We start from the raw sequence: 14,082 nt of genomic DNA, 5'->3' as shown, positions 1-14,082 counted from the left end.
AGCCTGGGCAGTGGCTCCTGTGCGTTTATAAAGGTTAATATCTCTAATCTACAGACATCGAAAGAGCGATCCACCTACTTATGCAGGGGGCAATGGGAGACCGGCTTTGCTGGTAGCCTTTGGCGCATCGATTGCACGTGATGCCGGTGACACCGTCTTTACAGGGACATTGGCCCGTGGTTTGGTTACAGGTTTGGCCGGCGGCGCCCACGGGATGGCAATCGCACTCTGTGGGGGGAACACACAACAAGAGGGTCAGGGGGAGAGGGGAGCGGGTCCAGGTGGTGTTGCGGCGTTGGCGGGGAGCAGGGCGAGCGCCGCGGCTCTGCCGGCAGCTCTCGTGGCACGGCTCCACCGTCTCCGCAGCTGGCGCTGGACCTCCGGCCAACGACCCGTCCAGCCAGCCACCACACTGACCTGAAACAGAGGTGGCATTTGGCAGAGAGGGTGCACGTGGCCGTCGCTTGGGGGCAGAGGGCATAGCACCAGAGAAGGGATAGCACCAGAGGCAGCGTGGGGTGTCCCCGCTCAAGGATCCCCACCCGTGGACACTGCAACTGCCTCATCCCATGGGTGCTGAGATCAAGAGTTTTGCAGGACTTGAAGAGGAGGGGAGCAGGCAAGGCAGCACTGCTGGAGGGCTCCAGGGGCCACAGCACCTGCTGCCCCCACCCCAGCCAGCTTCAAACTCCCTTGGGCTCCCCGGAGCAGCAGCAGGGCTTTAAGGAAGAGGTGCAAAATCAAGGAGCATTTTATCACCCCTTCAGCACACCAGATCTCAGGCAGGAAGCAATTGCTTTCAGAGATGTTGGGAATTCATTTCACGTGCGCTACAAAAAAAAAAAAAAAGAAAAAACCCAAACCAAACCACCCGCCTTTCAGTGCTTTTGCTTGAGCCCTTCCCCGCTGAGCAGCATCCCTGGCAGCTGGCACTGCGGGCGCAGGAAGGAAATGCCCTTGTGGGATGCAGGCAGGCTGGAGGACCTGCTGTTCCTGGCCAGATGGATAGAGGCTTGACTGCAGAGCTGGGCAGATGTGAAGGGTTTGGCAGGGGATGTAAATACTGCACTTGAAATCATTCACCATCTCATTTCCCACAGTGGGACTTACCGGCGCAGCTGTTTGTTAAAAAAAAAAAAAAAAAAGGCCAAAAAAAAAAAAAAAGCATCAGGGCTTGTTATCATCACTGCCTCAAAAGGATTATGGCCTCGCACATTTGTTAACAGCCCTGATTTCTAAGAGCTGCAAGCGCTGTGCCAGACTGTGGTCTGCCCCTGCTGAGTGGTGGCAGGGAAAGGCAGGAAAGCTTTCCTTTTCTTGTGCAGCATCCTCGGGAAGGAGCCAGCCAAAACCCTCCCTGGGGAGCACTGATCCTGCTCTCCTTCAGCCCCTCAGGGGAGCTGCCTGCCAAAAAGAGGGTTTGGGGGAAAACCTGCCCTGCTGCCCAAAACCTGGAGGGATCTGCTCTGTGGGTCAGGACCAGTGCAAGTGTCTCCACGGGCTCCAGCAGCTGGGCTTGGCTTTCAAACACCCCCAAATCCCTCAAACTGAGCATATCACTCCCATGAGGGTTTGTGCTGGACCCTACAATGCTTCTTGGTTTGTCTTACACCTCCCTGGCTCTGGGACACACTAAATCTGCCTCGTTTGGGGATGGCAGATCACATCCCGCATCCATTTGTGTTGGGTGTCCAAGTTTTGGTGCTCGGCTGGAGCTTCCCTCCAACCCGCCCCAGCACCATCCTGCTCCTGCTCCCTGCACCAGCAGCCCCCAGTTTGACCTTTACGGGACAGCAGCTCCCAGGCTAGTCCCCTCCCAGCAGGGTTTGCGTGGTGCCTGGAGCCCCCCTGCCCTGGGATGTCCCCTGGTCCCTGCACGGGGCATCCCATCCCCATGCAGCCCACCCCAGAGCACGAGCAAACTGCCACCGTCCCTCGGCTCCACCAGTGTGGACAGGAAGAGACTGAGCCTTGCCAAAACCTGATGATTTTTCACATGGGAGGGAAAAAAACCCAAACAACAAAGCTTTTGCTTCTTTTCTCCTCCTTCCCTAACACTTCCGATTTGGGGTTTTTGATTAAATGCCCTACTCTCCCCCCTTCCCTTGAGCTGCCTCTGGGAACCAGCTGCGTGCCCATAATGGAAAACTTGCTTTTCTATGAAACCCAGTTTTGATTGGAAAAGTTTTAGCATTAAATCAGTGTGGCTGGTGATGAGCGCAGAAAGCAGGGTGACGTTTAGGTGGGAAAACCTGCATGCTGCAGCCCCAAGGGATGGCTTCAATATTGCTGGGGGAGAGGAAATAAAAATACATTAAGCAAGAGCCTAAAGAAGGAACAGGAGAGAAAAGAGTTAAAGAAGAGCAGAGAGGCAGGAGTTAATACAAAAATAAGCAAATCAGGGAAGGGTTACACAAGAAGAGGCAAAGGGCAGGAGGATGGGGAGGAACATGCCTCATGTTTCAGGCGTCCCCTCTGGGGCTGCGAGTGCTGGTTTCAGGCATTGCCTGCAAACCCCCATCCTGTGAGTAATCCTCCCCCATGTGAACGGATTGCACTGATTTCAATGGGACCGCTTGGAAGAGAGAGGGGAAAACAAAAAGACGAAAAAAAAAGGAAAAAAACCCTTCGTGATGAGTAAGATTTACAGAATCAGGCTCTTGGAAGAAGGGCTGCAGAGCACAGAGCGCTCTTTTGGACACCACATAAATAAATAGCGATGCCGCTGCTTCTTTCCCTCATGAGGTAATGCCTCAGCACAACTTGTCCGAAGCTGCCGTGGTTATTTTTACAGCCATATCTGTCTGAGGTTGTCTAGTCTCTCCCCAAGCCGGGCTCCTGTGAGGGCTCTGCCCCACGGGTGTTAGCTGTGTCCCCAGGGACACACAGGATATGCCCAAGGTTACAGAGTAGACAAGTGGCGGAGGTGCTGGGAATCACCAGCCCTCGGTCCAGGACCTCACCAGGAGAAATCCCTGGCTGATAGCTCCCTCTGACACGCTGTGGGGTAAATCCCCTCTGGGTGTAGGGATGTGCTTTCTGCCACTGGTCCCCACCTCTTTGTTGCAGCACAGGACCTCGCGTGTCTGGGACGACTGCCTTGGGCAGCAGGACTCCTGCTCCTTGAATGCCTGACCCCATTTTGACTTTTCTATCTTCCAGAAAACTCTCCGAATCAGCAGCAAGTCAACCCTCCTGGCGCTGGGAGGCAGGAGGTGGTCTAAGCAGTGTCTGCAGATGTACATTTGCAGTCCCTGTCCCAGAGGAACTGAACCAGTGCCAGCAATTAGGAGCAATTAAAGGCAATTTGCAGTTCCCTGGCCAGTGCAAACACTTGCAGCCAGCAATTACAGGCTCTTCTCCTTCCCCAGCCATGAAGTAGCTGGGCTGCTGGTGGTTAATGCTGATTTTTCCAGTACAGTTCAAATTCCTTTGGGTTGTAACCCCAAATTGAGGAAAGATTGCACTGGAGTCGCAAAGGGGGTGCGATTGGTGCAAACACCCCTTTGGCATCCTCACTGCCTTTCTGATTCACAAAACACATTTTCATGCCTGGAGTTCCCTGGGTGCAAGCGTTTGCCCATCCCCTACCGTGATGCAGAATATCAGCAGTCCCCTGCACTGAGCAGAGCAGAGACCATGAGGCACCAGAGCTGAGAAAACCTCACTGATCAGGAAAGGAGGGGGCCTGGGACATCCTTTGAGATAATAAGGGGTATAACAGCTGATTTATCCTCTGTATCCTCATGCCTTGCTTAAAAGGATCACCCCATAAAGGAGGATGCAATGGTGCAGTGAGTGTGATGTAAGAGGAGTAAACAGGAATGATGTTGGTGCAAGAAAACAGTATGTCTTTAGTCTGTTAGTTCACACAGCATCAGGGGGAAGGGAAATAACTGTCATGATTTAGTTCTTTCAGAAAGTCTTTAAGAAAAATCTTTGATAAGTCTCTGTGGCAGAGATAACCTGGAATTACTAATGAAAAATGAAGTTATTTCTTGCTTAAAAACCTGGCTGTGGAGGAGAAAACAAGGAGCAGGAATACATGGTGAGGTTTTAATGGGGAATGAGGGTAGCAATGGGGCTGCCTCTGCCCACAAAAGCTGATTTTTCTTATATAATAACCATCACCTGGAAAGCAGGGAGCTAACAGCATTTCTAGGTGACCCCCTTCAGCTTGGCTAGTCCAGACGTGAGGAGACCACGTAGGTCTTCTGCAAGACCGACCCAAACTGGCCGAATGGGTGAGGGGATAGCAGACAAAAACCAGCATGCAGAAGGAGGCATAATTGGAAGGAGAGAACAGGATGGCTCATACATGCTGAAGGGTCCCAATTAACTGCAACCACTCCAGGAAAAGATCTAGGAGTCAATGAAACATCTGGCTGATTGCAACGGAGCTCAGAAGAGCAACAAGATAGTAGGTTGTATTATGAAAGGGGTAGAGAGTAATGCTGAATATAATATCATGACACTATAGAAATCAATAGTATGTCCTCAGCTGGGAAACTGGAGTGAAAGGCACGGAGAGGCACCCATCTGAGGGTGATGGAAAAGATTAGAAATGCCTTGCCAAGAGACGATGGAGGGATGCCAAGTAATGCACAGCGCCGAGAAGGTCAGACAGGTGCTCCTCTTCACTGGTCCTTAAAATACAGGAACAAAGGGACATTCAATGCATTTAAAAGGCAACCTTTTTCAATGATAAAAGGAAATGCTTCTTTGCACTGCACGTAATTAACTCGTAGAACTCATGCTACGAGACACCATGGCAAAGGCCCAACAGGATTAGATAGGCCTATGAATGAGAACATCTGTAGTTACATTAGCTGGGATTAATATATATACGGATATAAGCACTCCAAGCCAGCTACTAACTGCCTGCAGTTAGGAAGAGATTTCCCCCGGGGGCATGCTATTGCAAAACTGTCTGTCATAGAGTTTTATATCTCTGTCTGAAGCTTCCAAGACAAGCCACTATTATATGCACGAATCTGCTGAGGCAGACCATCGTCCGCTTGAGCATAGGCAACGATGCATTTCTGTGCTTCAGCTGAGATTTGGTTGGTCTGGGACTAAAAAATACCTGAAAGCAAATCTTAGGACCATGCATGAAAGGATGCAAAGTGCCCTGGAAAAGTGGCTGAACTTGCTGGGATGTGTCTGGCCCACCAACGGTTGACAAATAGCATGACAAAAATGCAAATATTTTTCCACCCCTGAATTTTGGTCGGAGGTATTCCCAGCTGTTAATCTACCCACACACTTGTGTTCAAAGGTAAACAGAGGGATAAATCTCCAGGCTTAGCTCTCTTCAAGTGTGACCTTTTTTGAGAAGGTACCTGAAAGGACCTGCATTTTTGGAGAATTATCATCTTGCTGTTTTCAGGGAAGCTGTTTCCTTGGGAGGTTTTCAGAATGATGAAAAATCCATTTGACTGAACAACAGAAAAAGCCTTGATTTCACGGGGTGTCCAGATTTCCTCTTGTCACACTGTATCTGCAATGATAACATACGTCGTAGGCCTTCCAGATTTGAAAGCCCAAAGCGTGACTGCTTTACGTTACACCACGCGCTAAGCAGTAAAACAGCAATTCATTAAACTGGAAAAAGCACCTTAATTTGCAATAGTCATTGATGAAGGTTCCAGTATTGAGAAAGAACCTTCTTCAGGAAATCACACTCAGTTTTAAGTAAGAATTTAAGTCCCACATAGCCAATATGCCTTAGGTACACATTTATATTTAACCATGCTTTTAAATGCTTTTCCAGAATCATGGCCAAAATTGCCTCCCTTTGGTTGCTTGCTTTCATTCCTCCAAAGACTCCAACTGGAGTAAAAAATGTGGCTACAGAAGCTTTCTGCTAGAAGAAAATGCACCAAAATCAAGCTTCTTGTGTGAATGCTTTGATTCTGACAATATTTTAAACAGCAAAATGTCAAAACAACTCAACTTAAATTTGCCTGTTGCTTCAATAAAGCAGCCCGCGTCATCCTGATGCAGTAAACATATTTCACTTAGGCTTATGTTTTAGTATTTAGAGGTATGGTTCAGATATTATTATTACAGTTATTTTTTTCCTGTTCCACTGTCTTTAGTAACTCAGGTGCTTTAAATCCTGGTTCCAATGAACACATCTGCCCTGGAGAATGCAAGGTGTGAGAAACTCCTCGGGTGGGTTCAGTTGTCCCCCGGTAGCTGTAATCCATCTCAAAGGTGACCCCAGCTTTGAAGCTGTCCTAAAGACCTGACCTGAGCAGGCTTTTTTCAGCAGATTTGCTTTGGCTCGTGTCTTTGGGGAAACAAATCAAAACAAGCAGCACTCCTTCCTTTGGAGACCTACCCTGGTTATTTGTCTGTGGGTGAGGAGAGTTAGAATCTGAAATCTGTGCACCTGAGTGATGCGGAAAGGTTTATGCTGGCTCTGGGGACAGGATCCTGTGGTGATGGGTGAGACCATATTTAATGGCAGAGCATCTCCACCATGGGTGGCATGTTCTGCAAATCCCACAGATTTATGTCACGAGGAAAAGAAACTGTGGTATTTAGTGTGCACCCACCCAGTCTGGCCCCAGCTAGTTTGCTAACCAGAAGCAGAGGTTGAAATGTCTCTGTGTTAACTCTGAATACTAATAATGGCTTTAAATATTAACTGTTAACTGCTTTGCAATGAGATCGTCAGCTTGTCTGCGATATTGTGAACTGGATTTAGTTCTCCAAAGGATCATGTTCATGCACAATGTCCCTCAGCACATTCTCTTGGAGATTTAAAGGTTTCTTGCCAGCAGAAAATGAATTCCCCCTTTTATCAGGCAAAGCCAAATAATCTCTTGGCGTTTCACAGTGTCCCTCCTCCTGCGCCGCTTCTCAGGGCTCTCCCATTTCTTCCTCCTGAACTGGCACTCGGGGAAGCCAAGGGCTTTGGCGCCCTGCGGTTTGGGCCAAATTTCACAGATTAGACCTTGTCTTTGTCTTCTCCATAACAAGTAACAGACGGGGCCCACAATGCCTCCACTGAGCAAGAGTCGCCGCTAATCCGGAGGGGGCTTTGAACCACGGTAATAAATCCACTTTTTGGGCAGGCGCACTATGGGCAGGCATTAGTGATACAGACAATAAGACAATTATGGCAGCACTTTCCAAAATGCTCGAAAATCCTCTTGTTGGAAAATTGTTAAAAATTCCCCTGTCGTCTTGGAGCTCCACCTTTTGGGTGATTGCAGCGGAGACGGAGAAGCTGCCAGAGAGAGTGGTGGGGATGCTGAGATGCCCCAGGATGAAGCATGGGGCTTCCTTCTCCCTGCTTTGCTGGCAGGACTTGGGTTTTGTCATGGAGGATGTCATCCCTTTTATTTTTCCATTGAAAAGTGTCAAGTCTTGTCAAAGACCCCTGGGGGCTGCATTGGCCATGCAGAGAGCAGCTTAGTTGGGCACAGTCCCTGGGCATGGTGTCCTCACGGCTCTAAAGCAAAGTAAGGCTCAATCTACTCTCATGGGAGATATTGCATGAGAAAATGTGGGTTGGAAAATACTTATATTGAGGAAAAGAAAAAAAAAAAAGGCAAACATTTTCTCTTCCTGATGTGTTTTTAGCCTGGTTCCTGAGGAAATGAGGTTCCTACAAGTGTATTCTCCCACTAATAATATTTCAATCAAATCTGGCAGCGGAGCAAAAGTCTCAGAGATAATGAGGTTGCCACAAACCTCATTAAATGAGGCAGTTGGGTAGATGAGAGAGAAACTCAAGAAACTCTAGAAAACAGGGGGATCCCTTCAGTGTGCACAGCCCTTATCAGACACTAAAGCATCCACAGTGCCCACTAACACCCCAAGTGCCTGTGAAAAATTGCAATGAGAGCTCCTGGGCCACAAATCCAGGCCACTGATTTGTGATGCTCTGAGAAGTGTATGTTTAACTGAAAAATATCTCTTTTTCTATCAGAAAAAAGCCTTTTCATTTTAATATGCTTAAAATCAGAACAGGGCATGTGGATGAGCAGGACTGACCTTTGTTTTAATGTTCAGGACCCGAGAGCCTGGAGGACTTTTCACTCTTGAGAACTGATCTGAAGCAGGAAATTATCTCAACAGTTTGAAAATATTTATGGGGAAGGCAAATTATTCCTTTTCTTTCCTCTGTCTTGGAGATATGCAAAGGTCTAACTATGCAAATGAATTTAGTAACTTTTGTTCTTAGTCTGAGACTTGTGATGGAGAACTGGGGTTTAGTCTGTTGTTTTTTTTTTAATAGGCTGCAAATTCCCCTCTATTGTGTTGCAGCCTGCCAATTCTGAAAAACCACAGTCCAAACCTGCCCTTCAGGATTGCTTATGGATGTGCTTCTGCTAAAAAACCAAACCCAAAACACAGTTTTGAAGGTGGTCAGTCCCAAATTTAACCATTGCAAGGACGTGATTTTTCAGAAATGCAGAGCTCCTGTCAGGGAAGCAACGCTGTCTAAATTTTCCTAATACACTGGATCATCCATGGATTTGGGACTCAGCTGTGAGCTAGATCTCCCCTCTGAAGGCACTGGTGGGGGCAGGTTTCCACACTGCAATGTAGAGCTCAATGTTCTTCAGAGGGTTTTTGGCTGACCCTCCTCCATCCCATGTCTTTGGCTCCCTGGAGTCAACAGAGCATCTCACCCTGACCTCTGCGAGCCCCACACAGTGCTGGCAGTTTCTGTCATGGCTTTTACCCTTTCTGCATGCTTTTTCAGCTCATCCATTCATGGGGCTGTTCCTCCCTCCTGTGCTAAAAGTGATGAAGATGTCCTGTTGCTGTGGAGACACATCTCTAAACCGGCTCACCTGGTGTTGTCCTTCTGGGAGGTGATGCTTTGGGTCCTGGTTCTACTCATTTGGGTGGAAGAAGCAACTGGTGGGTGCTTTTGTGGGAGAGTGTCTGTGGGAGCGTGACACTTGGGGCACCCCCAGGGCCCTGGGTGCATCTCCCGCCGGAGCAGGTGCTCCTGGCTGGCCTGAGGATGCCAAGCGGACACATCAGAGCCATGATCCGGGGTTTGTACTGCAGGTCAGGCCTCTGCCCGACGAGGTGCTGTCTTATTTATGTCCAGATATCTTCCCAGCCCATCTGAAGATGTGTCAAAAGCCCCTTCCTCACCTCCCCTTCCCTAAACTGGGTCTGCTTCGAATTTGCCTTTAAACGCAAGTTAGTCTCTACCGATTCAGCAAAGTCCAAAAGTTGGTCCTAGAAGAGAGGGGAGCTTTGCCGAAAAGGGCTCTGGGAGTGCTGACGTGTTTTTTTGGAGGAGAGCGGGGGGCGCAGGCTAAGAAGCAGCCCCCCTCCCTCAGCACTGCCGCGGGGCTGGGGTGCACAGCATCTGCCCAGCCCAGTGGCCCCAAGAGTCTGGGTGTGCAGGGGCAGCAAAACGCACCTGGGTGGGAGCAATATGTAAAATTATTGACTTCCCCAGAGCTTGAAGACAGCTGCAGCTTAAGGAAATTTTTGGCATGGAGGTGATTTTGCTGTGATCTTATCACCAGGCACAGACAAACCTCTCTGTCCTTCTTCTTTTTTTCTTTTTTTTTTTTTTGGGGGGGGGGGGGGGGTTGGTGTGGTTAATGATCTTCGAAGCTAACTTCTGGAGACTGTAGCAGACCAGAGACCCCCAGCAAGTGCACTTCATCTGGGATGTGGATGGCAGAACCTCCTTGCCCATGGTGATGCCCCTTCATGCTCCGCCAGCCCCCGGGGCGGGGTGCCCTACCAGTGCTCTGTGCTCTCTCTGAGCATCCAGGTTTCAATTCCAGACTGCCTAAAATATATACCACTGAAAGCAAATATCTGTTTAAATGCTGCTGTATTGTGCGAGGTGGCCCTGATCATAAGCTAGAGAGAGGAGAAAGTCTGCGATGAGTTTCTGGGAAGACCATAAAGCAGGATTTTACACTCGTTCCAGGTAATTTGCACCAAAATGGAGAACCAACCCCAATACTGGAGCACTTCCAGGGGCAGATACATAGAGGAGCAAAAAGTATGACTGCTTCAGATCACCAGTGGCTACAAACATGAAACTGGAACGTGATATCTGTGGTCCCAAAATGTGTGCCCCAGTGCGTGGCATCATCCCCATGCACTGTGTGGAGGTGCTGGAGCTGCCCTGGGCTGGGGGAAAGGGCTGTGCATGGCTCCGACATTTGGGTTTTTCCTTGTTGATGGCTCACATAGATCAGACTTAATTAGAAAGTCCTTGGAACTGGAACGCACGCGTGAAAGGCAGAGCAGGATGAAGGTTGGCACATGGAGCCCCATCTGGCTTGAAACAATTAGAAAGTGTCTCAGTTGCTGGGTTTGCCACAGGAATATTCCACTGCTGCGACGCAGCAAACTTTTCCCGCTCTGGCTCGCACAGAAGCGGCTGCTTAATTTGACGTAGCTGCTCGTATGTCATTAAAATTGTGGATGTTTAAAAGCCGGCATGGCCAGGTAGATGTCTTGTGTTGAGCTCAAGTCTTCATTAAAAAAAAAATCACTTCTTTTCCATGCTTTCACGCTACAAACTCAAAACAGTTTAAGAGTTTCTGTAATAATCATGTCCCTTCTTTGCTTTGGAACCCTTCCAGCTCAAGTGGGTGAATAGTGCAGCTCTACCCTGGGTCCTGGAGGTGCCATGGAGGTGGTGGCACGTGGTGGCAGTGGCTCTCAAGCCTCCTGTGCCGCCCCAGGACACTTCCACGCAGCGACCCCTGTGCATGGAATGGCGTAAAGCTGCATTTCTATAAACTTCCTCTGACTGGTTTGTGTGTGCCTGGGGGTTGCTGATGACAAGTTTTAGATGTAGAAACCGTAAATCAGTGCTCAGCACTTGGAATAATATCGATATAAAGAATTATGGGGCTTTGGGGAAAGGGGTGACTAAGGCATAGCCACTAACAAATGCAGTATAGAAATACAGCTAGAAAATTGTTCCCACAGCAGTGGAAGAGCATGCCCTATGGAGAAAATAAAGTCTGAGCTTGGCAGATCAATGCCTTGGAAGTTTGGACTTTCTCCAGTGATGTGATTTCTCAGAGGTGACCAAGCCTTGATACAAGAACTTGATCCAAGCCCTGCCAGCACTACGAGTTGGATCATCTTTCATCTAAACGGTAGCTCCAGCTGGTCTTCAAAGAGGAAGAAAAGGAGAAAAGGAAGGGAAGGAAGTTTGATAATTAAGGACAACTCCCTTGGGGGAATTCATAGAAAGTATTGCCTTGGACTTTGCCTTGTGAAATCACAAATGAGCTGGACTAGAGATGAGCATCAAAATGAGATTGCTGTGGGGAGAGGAGCATGTCTCTTAGGATGCACTTCACCTCCTCCTAGGGTGGACACCAAGGGTAGTTCTCCTGCACTGATGCTCTGCAGTGACAGGAGGGAGCCTGTGGGAGCTGGTACTCGCTGCAGACAAGGAAAGGCTGGGGACAGGATCTCTGCCAGGAGCCACCACTGGTGGCCCTGCTGCCCTAGAGAGCCCTGGTTGAGGGGTTTCAGCCAGGCCACCCCCATGTCTTTGGGATGTGTTAGCTGTGAGCTTGCCTAGTCCCCACCTAGCTGTGGACTGGGGACTGTGGTGGCAGGGGACATCTCCAAGGCTGAAAGGATGCTGACCACAACTGAAACCTGCAGAGGTGCACCATGGACAGGCTGATCTTCCTGTCCTATACTGGGACATGGCCCGTGGGACACCAGGACACTGGTGGCAGCGAGCCCGTCCTCAGACTCTGCCATCTAAGGTGGGTTTTACCCCAACCGCCTCCTGCACCCCAACTTCTCAGTGGGGCTCCATGCAGCAAGAAGGCGTTACATCTCCCCTGGCTTCAGCCTTGTGGAAATGAGCTCTCTGCTCTAAGCTGGTCACGCAGCTCCCTCTATAGTCAGTGGAGAGAGACAGGGGGAGGGGGGGGACTCGTCCCACTGTCCCTGTCACCAGGGGCTCTGCCTTCCTCTCCAGGCAGCACAAGGAGCCAAAAGAGATCCGCTGCATTAGAGTCCCCCCTCCTAAATGCCTGCAGGTGGGTGGGAAGAAAACCTGCATCAGCATCCGTGAAATCAAGGACCAGAGGCTGAGCCCATGGGGATGGCAAGCACCCTCTCTCTGCTTGAACCGAAACTGTCTCCAAAAAGCAAACATCAAAGTCTTGAGCCTTTGCAGGTACAAACCAGGATGGGCAGGTAGGCTGGGAGTGGTTTTTTTTTGTTGGGTTTTTTTCTTTTTTTCACAAGCCATTAAATAATCCTCCAACGCCGATGGAAAAGTCTGCCAGGCTCAGCACGGGTGTGGGGCTGCAACAGTGCGGGGGAGGCAGGCAATCCCATTTTTTACCAAAACATTGAGTCCTAACGAATGTGACCTCTCCAGGTGCCAAATCCTGCCCTTCCACAAGGGGTTTACACTGGCAGCCTCAGCACAAGTGCATTCATAATGCGTATCATTTGTCATCTTTTCATCAAAAAGTGTGTAAATCCTTTCCCTGAAGTGCAGAGCTGTTTTACAGCCAGGCTATAAAATCCTGCAGAGTCTCTGTTCCAATAGAATTACATTAGTGCCAATAATCTGGCAAATATCAGGAGTGAATTTAATCAAAAGAACTAACACCAGGGCCCTGATTTACAGCGGCCCATGACAGAGTGGAGCAGACGGAGGTTTGCAGGACCCAGATGTGGAATTTCACTTGCAACATCATTTGCAGCAGAGGGAAAGCAGAAGGAATGGGAAACAGGGCTTCAGCATTTTGGGAGCTCTTCATGCTCTCACAAATATTGGTGAGAAAAGAGGAACAATTCGCCTTTGTTCTGAGTTTTAAAAGATGATCATGTGAAATTTCTTATATCTGGGGCTTCGTTGTTTCTCAGGACAGCCCCCACACCTAACGGGTGTGTGCAGGACCAGGGTTTTGATGTATCTGCCAGAGCAAAGGGCATCCTACTCCGGCACCCGCTGGGATGAGCCCATCCATCCCCCATGGCAGAGGACCGGCACTACCACTGGACTGCTCCAGCCTGAGAGTCCCCGTCCGGGGCCACGCAGAGATCAGTTGTGCGGTCTGACCTCAAAACGCCAGGGGAGCCTGAGCCCTTGCTTGAGTAACTGGTGTCCCTGGCTTTGCCTGACCACCCACCCGCAGCAGTCCCAGTCCTCCTTCAGCTCCCAGCTCCAGCCTGGCAGGCTCTGGCACGCGCCCAATGTTGCCACTTCATGCAATATCCCTGCTCCATCTGTCATCAATTCCTTTGCATGTGGTTTGCAGACTTCATGCCATGCTCTGCCTGTTGCGTGGCTCTGTGACAGGGCATCTCTGATCACTGACAATTTTTTTCTTTCTATCATTTTTTGCAAGAAAACAACTGGAAGCAAATGCATAGGCGAGGAACATGGCATGGCTGCATCACTTTTAACCATCAGGGTAAAAGTAATCCTTAAAGCCCAACTCCTTATGCCTTCACCTGTGCTGCTAAGACAAATTCAAATCATTAAAAAACTCTTTTAATTAAAACTTATTATAGGTTTGGCTATTAGAAAACCAACCAGCCCTCCTCCTGGGCAGGAGGGCACTGCCTAGCTCCACTTTCTGCTCACCTTTTGCTGCCTGAGGCTCACACCATGCCCTGCAACATGTGCAAAAGTCTGTGGCATTTTCTTTTTCTCCAAGTTAAAAAAAAGTAGACATTGTTCAAACATTTCTGCAATGTGATATTTTTTGCATAAATACCAAACCCAACCATTTCAAATAATGTAACTCATGCCTCTATAAATTTCTGGAGTTAGATGGTTATGAATTGAGGCACATAACCTAATGCATAGGATGGAGTGAGAGATGAGAAACGCAAGTGAGAGGAAAGGCAGTTTAGCTGGATGTGTCTGTTAGGCTGAATTAATGAAGTTGAATTAATAAAAAAATCTCTTCAGCAGCTCTTTCATGGAACATTTGCTGTGAGTTTGCCCGAGCTCACGCACTCTTGCCAAGGGGGAAAGTGTGCTGCATGCGTCCTTGGCAGGTCTTGATCTGCTCACAAGGCACTGGTGCTCTATTATATGCATTTGTTTAAATGTGTTACATGTAGGACATGAAC

At 48.9% G+C, this 14,082-nt stretch overlaps 1 protein-coding gene across 3 annotated transcripts in view; it reads right to left on the bottom strand.

Annotated features, from left to right (window-relative positions):
• The window catches only part of NTN1 (netrin 1), a 105,031-nt gene that overhangs the window by 32,869 nt on the left and 58,080 nt on the right, over positions 1-14,082 (bottom strand). For 2 of the 3 annotated variants that reach the window (XM_049812322.1, XM_049812323.1), the window contains exon 3: positions 79-228. The exons of the other annotated variant lie outside the window; for it this stretch is intronic. In XM_049812322.1, coding sequence (XP_049668279.1) covers positions 79-228 — 150 coding nt within the window. The remainder of the gene's footprint in view (positions 1-78; positions 229-14,082) is intronic. 3 annotated transcript variants of the gene reach the window in all.

Source organism: Accipiter gentilis, chromosome 10, assembly GCF_929443795.1.
Source record: "Accipiter gentilis chromosome 10, bAccGen1.1, whole genome shotgun sequence".
In the NCBI taxonomy this organism is placed as follows: domain Eukaryota; kingdom Metazoa; phylum Chordata; class Aves; order Accipitriformes; family Accipitridae; genus Astur; species Astur gentilis.
This window is presented reverse-complemented; position numbering and strand designations above follow the sequence as displayed.